The sequence below is a fragment of the Sardina pilchardus genome, chromosome 2, assembly GCF_963854185.1.
Source record: "Sardina pilchardus chromosome 2, fSarPil1.1, whole genome shotgun sequence".
Classification (NCBI taxonomy): Eukaryota; Metazoa; Chordata; class Actinopteri; order Clupeiformes; family Clupeidae; genus Sardina; species Sardina pilchardus.
The window spans coordinates 46,129,893-46,139,892 of NC_084995.1; the positions used below are offsets into that span (position 1 = coordinate 46,129,893).

Genomic DNA, 10,000 nt, shown 5'->3' on the forward strand with positions numbered 1-10,000 from the left:
GATGAGACATTTCTTACAGTCGAGTGTGTGTGTGTGTGTGTGTGTGTGTGTGTGTGTGTGTGTGTGTGTGTGTGTGTGTGTGTGTATGTGAATGGTTGCTGATAATGGGCAATATAGATATTGCATTGAAGATCAGACATTTCTACCAGAAAGACTCAGTAGACAGAATAGAAGCAGATAACAATTTAATTTGATAAGGAGTAGCTAGAATACAAGTATAGAAAGAGTTCGGGATAAGCATCAATCTTTGGCGCAGGCCCCCGTCTCGAATCCGTCCAGGGATGAACGGAACTCAGATCCTGCTCGACGAAGAAGCAGGGGCGAAGAGCCTACCCCCCGATGTCGAGACAGGGACCAACTGGCGGCGGTGGTTGTGAGGGAGAAGGTGCAGATAGCATGCTGCGGCCGACAAGATGAAGACTGCTGGCCGTGGTGGCTGGAGGGGTGGTGGAGGGAACGACGAAGACGGCGTACTGAGTAGCAGAGAGAAGTGTTAGAAAGAACAGTTTTAAAACACCCGCTGAATTCCTATAGGCTAGCACTGATTGAATGAATCGTAGATTGGGGGTGTTCCCCGAAAATGTAAACATGGCTATGATTCGTTACGTGAATGAATGGGTGGAGTAAGAAAGATACACTACGAGTCTCCCTAGTAGAACTTTCGCTGAAGCTATCATTTCTTTCTACAGCAGTCAAGACCCCTTTTGCAATTGTGTAAGCAGCACATAATGTACTCAGAAAACTGCTGCCCTGATTAAAAAAACAGTGCATTTGATCTCAGTTGGTATTCCCAGCTAGCTAGAGATATCAACGTTGAGTTTTGTCAAAATGGTTGATTTAAGGTTATTGTTGTAAATTGATGGTGGATCAACCACTGAAATAAACATTCCCAGATAGCAAAAGATACATGTATTATATCAATGTTGAGTTTTGGTGAAAATGGTTGATTTAAGGTTATTGTTGTAAATTGATGGTAGATCAACCACTGAAATAAACATTCCCAGATAGCAAAAGATACATGTATTATATCAATGTTGAGTTTTGGTGAAAATGGTTGATTTAAGGTTATTGTTGTAAATTGATGGTAGATCAACCACTGAAATAAACATTCCCAGATAGCAAAAGATACATGTATTATATCAATGTTGAGTTTTGGTGAAAATGGTTGATTTAAAGGAGTCCTAGAATTCAAAACCACATTCACCTTGTTCCTGTTGAATTTAGGCTGCGAGCAGTGTCCAAAGGACAACACCAAAGACTTTACCGCGTCCCCCGCCTGCTTTCGTATGCAAATTGGGAAATAGAAACAGCCGTGTTGAAATGCTCCAATCTGAACAGAGCTCAGATAACACGTAATAGGCGCCCATCCCCCTTTAGATACACCCCCTCTCATTTGCATACCTTCGATTAATAATTCTTGTTAAACTGCTCTTACCATGCTAGTATCTAGATATGTGGTCTATGGCAGAGACGTTGTAATGTTAGCGTTATTACAGCTAACTTTGGAGAGTTACTATACTAAGAAATGTACTGATAAAACTTACCAATCTAACACATTCATTCTGTTGGGGAATCTGCTGCACTTCATCTTCGTCAGAACCTTCTTCTGACTCGGTTTATACATGTACGGCTGTATTCCTTATTTAAATCCATTGTTGATAGCTTTATCAAAGACCTTGGCTTTATTTACCAGCAGTAAACGTAGTTTCACTTTGCTCTAGCTTCAGACCGGTGGATTGAGCCAATCAACTTTCAGGACATATCGGCCAATAGACCAATCAGCGCGCATTTGAATATTCATGAACTTGCTGAGTGGGTCTCTATGACAACTGAAATAGCACATCTTTGCCGGTTCACGACAGGGACTTGTTGGAGAGGGACAAGCAAGTGGACACTGAGGGCATATTTGCTGATTTTATTCCTTTTTGTGATAACTTTTTATTGTATGAAAAAGCACATAGAAGAAACAGTGCAGAACATGCAGTGACCACAATTATATGATAATAGTCTATTTATTATTTACCATATTAGTCTATGGCTACTTTAAATACATTTCATCATGTGTCTTTCTCTTTAAGGCATAGCATAAATGAGCACCGCAACTCTTTAACCTAGGATATTCACACACACACACACACACACACACACACACGCCCTGTCCACTACTGCATGTGCCCAACAGGAGCAGCAGGTGGCGCTAGACTCTGATCAGATGAGCTGGACAGAGCCGCCTCCTCCTGACTCCTCCTGACTCCTGACCGCAGTCACATGACGTCACTTCACATCCCTCTCTCTCTCTCTCTCTCTCTCTCCATCCCTCTCTCTCTCCCTCCATCCCTCTCCCTCCATCTCTCCCTCCCTCCCTCCATCCCTCTCTCTCTGTTCAGGCGTCCAGTGGTACGCTGGTGGCCCCCTCCTCAGACAGCTCCATCCCTCTCTCTCTCTCTCTCTCCATCCCTCTCTCCCTCCCTCCATCCCTCTCTCTCTCCCTCTCTCCATCCCTCTCTCTCTCTGTTCAGGCGTCCAGTGGTACGCTGGTGGCCCCCTCCTCAGACAGCTCCATCCCTCCCTCTCTCTCTCTCTCTCCCTCCATCCCTCTCTCTCTCTCTCCCTCCCTCCATCCCTCTCTCTCTGTTCAGGCGTCCAGTGGTACGCTGGTGGCCCCCTCCTCAGAGAGCGGTCCCTGGCGCTCGCGCTCCGTCGCTTCCTGCTTGCGCTTGCTCTTGGGCGGGGTCGCCGCGGCGACGACCTCGGCCCCTCCCTCCTCCTCGCCCTCGGCCACGGAGCGCGGGGGGCGCAGCCTGATGTTGGGCGCCTTCTCGGCGATGGTCTGGCGCAGTCGCTGGCCGCTCTGGCGCATGCGCTGCCGCTGCTCGCTGGTGGGCACCACCCTCTGGCCCAGCCCCCGGACACGCCCCCCCAGAGAGGCTCCGCCCTGCCGCAGCGTGGCGCCCGTCTTGCGCAGGTTGTCGCTGGTGCGCTGCCGCGTGGCCAGCAGCCCCGCCCTCAGCCGCGACGCGCGCGTGGACTCCACCGTCTCCGCGGTGACGTAGTCGTCGTCCGACGACAGGTCCTCCGGGGGCTCGTACTCGTCCGGCTCCACCTCCACCGCGGATAGCCCCGCCCCCTTCGGAACCTTCGTCACCGCAACCGACGGCAACTCAGTGTCCCCCTGAGAGAGAGAGAGAGAGAGAGAGAGGGAGGGATAGAGAGAAGGAGGGAGAGAGGGATAGATGGAAAGGGGGAGAGGGAGAGATGGAGAGAGAAAAGGAGAAAGGGAACTCAATTCACTGATCCAAAAGAATGGGGCCAGTACCAGTTCTTCAGAGCAATGCCATAGAGCGCTTCAAGGAACCCTCGAGGCAACAGTTCTTTAAAGAACCATTTAATGGTGAAATGCCATAATAGGCCGCTGTGATGAAGAACATCTCCTCTCATAGCACTACTTCAGACAATCGCACTCATTCATGCACTTATTACACTCGTTTATGCACTTATTACACCCACTGATGCACTTATTGTGGTTTTTTATTGTTGTTAGAAATGCTCTTAAAAAAACGAATTTTTTTTTCCATGTTGTAATTGTTTTTTTTCCATGTTGTAAGTCGCTTTGGTTAAAAAGCGTCAGCCAAATGAAATGTAATGTAAAGTAATGTAATGTGTTCTGAGGCCCTGAAGAACCGTTCCCCTTTGGCCTGATGTAACGCTTCAGCAGAGAGTTCTGACTCTCCACGGAACCATCCAGAGAATTAAGGAACCATTTAAGCACTTGTGTTCTGTAGCGCGCTGTATGACTGATATAGTATCACCACATGACGCCCTAACACACACACTACTGATGAAGACGCCACACCCAACACACACACGGAATGAACCACGCCGTGAGAGAGAGTGAATCAGTGTGTGTGTGTGTGTGTGTGTTTGAGAGAGAGAGGGAGTGAGTCAGAGTGTGTGTTAGTGTGTGTGTGTGTGTGTGTGTGTGTGTGTGTTTGAGAGAGAGAGGGAGTAAGTCAGTGTGTGTGTGTGTGTGTGTGTTTAAGAGAGAGAGGGAGTGAGTCAGTGTGTGCGTGTGTGTGTGTGCAGATATTCTGAGGTCTTCATAGTTGTCCTAATATAGAGTTGAAGATCACAGCAGTCATGGTCTGATTGGCCATTCAACACACACACATACACACACACACACACACACACACACACAGACTGCTGAAACCCTACTCCACTTACAGTCAAGCTTATACAGACTTACAGTAAGTTTAACGTAACTGTGTGAGTCTGTGTGTGTCTGTGTGTGTGTGTGTGTGTGTGTGTGTGTGTGTGTGTGTGTGTGTGTGCGTGCGTGCGTGTGTGTGGGGAGGGGGATAATGTGATGTATTGTATTAAGTATGTGGGATTTTTGTGTGTGGATGTGGTTTGAATGTGTTGAGCATGACTCTGTAGGTGTTTGTGAGTGTGTGTGTGTGTGTGTTTGAGAGAGACAGAGAGTGTGTGTGTCAGACTCTAACTTTAGAGGCCTGTCAAAAGCAGCTGCTCTGAGAGGCTGAGTGTCAAACTGACTCACGCACCCCCCCCCCCCCCTCCCCCACACACACACACCCCACCACCAGTAGTACAGTATAGCACCAAACATTGAGTTACAATGCACACACTCTCTCTCTCTCTCTCACTCTCTCTCACACACACACACACACACACACACACACACCACCCCCAGTAGAACAGTACAGCACCAAAGCTAGAGGTACAAATCACCCAGTGGTGAAACAAAAGATAGAATATAGAAATACATACATACACATATTGGATGTTTGCATTGAGTTGTATTGACCAAGGAGGATCAGAGGCTGCACTTCCCATGTTTTACCTGTCAGAGCAATCCCTCTGTGTGTGTGTGTGTGTGTGTGTGTGTGTGTGTGTGTGTTACCTGGTAGATGACCACTTTGAAGCGGTTGCGTGTGTGTGTGTATGGTGTGCGCGTATGGTGTGTGCGTGTGTGTGTGTGTGTGTGTTACATGGTAGACGACCACTCTGAAGCAGTTGCGTGTGTGTGTGTGTGTGTGTGTGTTACATGGTAGATGACGACTCTGAAGCGGTTGCGGGTCAGCAGCTCGTCCTGTGACGTCTCCACCTTCCTGTGTGTATGGTGTGTGTGGTGTGTGTGTGTGTGTATCAGTGATGCGCGGGTACGTGTCTGAACGACCCGCCCCGCCCCGCCGTCTACAACTAACCCGACCGCAACTCGGACCGCAAAAAATAATTATTGAAATACAGGACCCGACCCGCTTCCCGACCCGCTTATTGTAAAAAGTAGTCTAACTTAGTCGTAGCGTCATTGAGCTACGCAAAATTGGTATCTTATATGCATGTAAAACAATAATATATATTGCCTAATTATATATAGCCTATAATTGCTCAGAATTTGGGAAACATGCATTTAGTCTACCTTTTTTTTGTTCCGTGTCAGCATTCATCCAAAAATGTGGCTATTTGACTCAACATTGAACATAATTAGCCTAGGATTTTCCTATACAAATTCTGTTTCAGCCGTTCCTCACATGAATGCCTTGAAGCTCTCCCAAGCATGAAATGCAGGCATAGAATATTATTAAGAAACTCTTTATTAACGTCTTCATCAATGGACCAAAAGTCCATTGCTCCGCTATTATAAATTTCAGCGAGATGAAACCTTTATTGCACGACGTGGGGAAGAGCAGACGTGGGGCTTTCCAACGAGCCACTAGGCCTATATAAGTTGCGCAAGGACGCACATTGTATGCTCATACCAATTGTAGGCTATATGCCTTGATGACATTAAATTAAGAAGTATTTCCTGATTTGGGAAACTTTTAGTTTATTTTTCTTTCCATAATACCATTCGATCTTGCTGCAAATTATCAGACTTGAGAAGCACGCATTGCATCGGCAACTTCGCTGCTCAGTAGACGATTCTGCCACTTTCTGCTGGCCAGTTCGAGAAAAAAGCTGCAGATCATAGACAGAGAAAGCATGCTCTGAGAACAGAACACAACTGCATGTCAAGTGTAGCCGAGGGTCTGTCTACGCAGAAACAACAAGTGCATTTCTACATGTTCGTGACAAAATGTGGGGGATAGAATCGCGTTTCAGTGGGAATGCTGCAACCTAGGTCTTTCTCTTCTAAAGACAATTATGTACGATATAAATGACAAAAAAATAAGGGCATATTTTTTTTACCGACCCGACCAAACATGACCCGCATATCATTAAAAATATTTTTTCTTGACCCATAACCGCGGGTGACCGCGGGTGACCGCGGTCGCCCGCTCGATTTGGATCAGCCCGCGCATCACTGGTGTGTATGGTGTGTGTGTGTGTGTGTGTGTATGCTACCTGGTAGATGACGACTCTGAAGCGGTTGCGTATGGTGTGTGTGTGTATGGTGTGTGTGTGTGTGTATGGTGTGTGTGTATGGTGTGTGTATGGTGTGTGTGTATGGTGTGTGTGTGTGTGTGTGTGTGTGCTACCTGGTAGATGACGACTCTGAAGTGGTTGCGCGTGTGTGTATGGTGTGTGTGTGGTGTGTGTGTGTGTGTGTGTGTGTGTGTGTATGCTACCTGGTAGATGACGACTCTGAAGCGGTTGCGTATGGTGTGTGTGTGTGTGTATGGTGTGTGTGTATGGTGTGTGTATGGTGTGTGTGTATGGTGTGTGTGTGTGTGTGTGTGTGCTACCTGGTAGATGACGACTCTGAAGTGGTTGCGCGTGTGTGTATGGTGTGTGTGTGGTGTGTGTGTGTGTGTGTGTGTGTGTGTGTATGCTACCTGGTAGATGACGACTCTGAAGCGGTTGCGTATGGTGTGTGTGTGTGTGTATGGTGTGTGTGTATGGTGTGTGTATGGTGTGTGTGTATGGTGTGTGTGTGTGTGTGTGTGTGCTACCTGGTAGATGACGACTCTGAAGCGGTTGCGCGTCAGCAGCTCGTCCTGTGAGGTCTCCACCTTCCTGACGCGAGCGTTCTGTTTGTCCACGCGGCTCTTGACCTCCTTGACGTGCGCGCTGACCCGCCGCGACTTCTGCAGAAGCTTCTGGACCACGGCCGCCGTCTGGGCATGCTCACTGCCCAGCGCTGACACCTGCTCAAGGTCAACAACTCAGCGTCAAGGTCAAACTCTTTCTGCCTCACAAAGAACGACATCGAGAGACACGACATTCCAAACGAGAGACACAACATTCCAAACGAGAGACACAACATTCCATACGAGAGACACGACATTCAATACGAGAGACACAACACTACATTCACAAAGAACAACATCGAGAGACATGACATTCCATACAAGAGACACAACATTCCATACAAGAGACACGACATTCAATACGAGAGACACAACATTCCATACGAGAGACATGAGATTCCAAACAAGAGACACAACATTCCATACGAGAGACACATCATTCAATACGAGAGACACGACATTCAATACGAGAGACACGACATTCAATACGAGAGACACGACGACATTCCATACGAGAGACACGACATTCAATACGAGAGACATACACAACATTCCATACGAGAGACACAACACTACATTCACAAGAAAACACCATCGAGAGACAGAAGAGCATAAACGTAAACAACGCAGTCACACACAGCAAAACATAAACAACGCAGTCACACACAGCAAATGAGTAAGACAGAAAATAAATTACCTTGAGATAATTAATACCTCGTTAGAAACAAGTATATTTCCGACTGCTTTTAAAGCCGCTATTGTGAAACCTTGAAACCGTGAAATTATTCTTCTAGACTGAGTAGTCAGCAGTATTCAAAACCACTAATCATAACATTGTAATTCACCACCTTGCAAAGTGGGTGGGTCTCTCTGATAATGTTCTCAACTGGTTTCAAACCTCATTACTGGCAGAGATAATGTTCTCAACTGGACTACTGCACTACACTCTTTACTGTTAAGAGTGCACTCTTGCCTTTATCCCCAGTAGGTTAGACTAGTGCACTACACTCTGTTAAGAGTGCACTCTTGCCTTTATCCCCAGTAGGTTAGACTAGTGCACTACACTCTGTTAAGAGTGCACTCTTGCCTTTATCCCCAGTAGGTTAGACTAGTGCAGTACACTCTTTACTGTTAAGAGTGCACTCTTGCCTTCATCACCAGTAGGTTAGACTAGTGCACTACACTCTGTTAAGAGTGCACTCTTGCCTTTATCCCCAGTAGGTTAGACTACTGCACTACACTCTTTACTGTTTAGAGTGCACTCTTGCCTTTATCCCCAGTAGGTTAGACTAGTGCACTACACTCTGTTAAGAGTGCACTCTTGCCTTTATCCCCAGTAGGTTAGACTAGTGCACTACACTCTTTACTGTTAAGAGTGCACTCTTGCCTTTATCCCCAGTACGTTAGACTAGTGCACTACTGTTTAGAGTGCACTCTTGCCTTTATCCCCAGTAGGTTAGACTAGTGCACTACACTCTGTTAAGAGTGCACTCTTGCCTTTATCCCCAGTAGGTTAGACTAGTGCACTACACTCTGTTAAGAGTGCACTCTTGCCTTTATCCCCAGTAGGTTAGACTAGTGCACTACACTCTGTTAAGAGTGCACTCTTGCCTTTATCCCCAGTAGGTTAGACTAGTGCACTACACTCTGTTAAGAGTGCACTCTTGCCTTTATCCCCAGTAGGTTAGACTAGTGCACTACACTCTTTACTGTTAAGAGTGCACTCTTGCCTTTATCCCCAGTAGGTTAGACTAGTGCACTACACTCTGTTTAGAGTGCACTCTTGCCTTTATCACAGCATGACAGGTGGGGACATTACACGCCTCACACAGAGCTAAGCTGTGCTAGGTAGCATCCAGCCTGCCACTAAAGACAGTCTAAACCCACTCCACAGAACACCCGAGACAAATGAATTATAACATCAGACTATCGATGCACGTGTCTGTGTTGATAGAATAATGTTAGGAATAAAACTAACCTTGCATCGCATTGCAATAGCCTATACTTTGTTCCCTGTATGGCAGTAGCGGATTGATATTATCCAGGCTACAGAGGAAACCGGTTTTGTGACAACCACACAAGTTTATTTACCTGCCACTCCAACTTGCAACTTGCTGTTTTTTTCAGCAGGGAAGACGTTTTAATTTCTTCAGCACTGACATGAAATGTGTGCGCAGCATACTGACTACCACACATATGGAATTATATACGTTACACAATATAATATTATGATATACTACACATATGAAATGTGGAGATGTTATAACTTCTGCCGTACGTACACAAATGAAATCTGTGTGCCAGCAGGTTCTGTTAATGACTTGCAAAGCTCTAATGGCACCTTTATACAGCGCCCTCTAGTGGCACAGCACCTTCATATATCTCTGAGCTTTTAATATCTTATGAACCACAAAGCTCTAGTGGCACAGCACCTTCATATATCTCTGAGCTTTTAATATCTTATGAACCACAAAGCTCTAGTGGCACAGCACCTTCATATATCTCTGAGCTTTTAATATCTTATGAACCACAAAGCTCTAGTGGCACAGCACCTTCATATATCTCTGAGCTTTTAATATCTTATGAACCACAAAGCTCTAGTGGCACAGCACCTTCATATATCTCTGAGCTTTTAATATCTTATGAACCACAAAGCTCTAGTGGCACAGCACCTTCATATATCTCTGAGCTTTTAATATCTTATGAACCACAAAGCTCTAGTGGCACAGCACCTTCATATATCTCTGAGCTTTTAATATCTTATGAACCACAAAGCTCTAGTGGCACAGCACCTTCATATATCTCTGAGCTTTTAATATCTTATGAACCACAAAGCTCTAGTGGCACAGCACCTTCATACATCTCTGAGCTTTTCATATCTTATGAACCACAAAGCTCTAATGGCACAGCACCTTCATACATCTCTGAGCTTTTCATATCTTATGAAACACAAAGCTCTAGTGGCACAGCACATACATCTCTGAGCTTTTCATATCTTATGAACCACA

At 46.0% G+C, this 10,000-nt stretch overlaps 2 protein-coding genes across 2 annotated transcripts in view; one reads left to right on the forward strand and one right to left on the reverse strand.

Moving 5' to 3' along the window:
* LOC134099949 (natural killer cell receptor 2B4-like) overlaps nt 1-377 on the forward strand; it is a 3,102-nt gene extending 2,725 nt beyond the window's left edge. The window contains exon 4 of the mRNA XM_062552993.1: nt 280-377. Within this exon, the coding sequence (XP_062408977.1) occupies nt 280-377 (98 nt within the window). The remainder of the gene's footprint in view (nt 1-279) is intronic.
* Nucleotides 378-2,620: 2,243 nt separating this feature from the next.
* Nucleotides 2,621-10,000, reverse strand: part of cavin4a (caveolae associated protein 4a) — a 9,750-nt gene continuing 2,370 nt past the window's right edge. Inside the window, exons 3-4 of the mRNA XM_062515651.1 lie at nt 6,915-7,109; nt 2,621-3,172 (exon numbers count right to left, since the gene is read on the reverse strand). Coding sequence (XP_062371635.1) covers nt 2,636-3,172; nt 6,915-7,109 — 732 coding nt within the window. The 3' untranslated portion in view covers nt 2,621-2,635. The remainder of the gene's footprint in view (nt 3,173-6,914; nt 7,110-10,000) is intronic.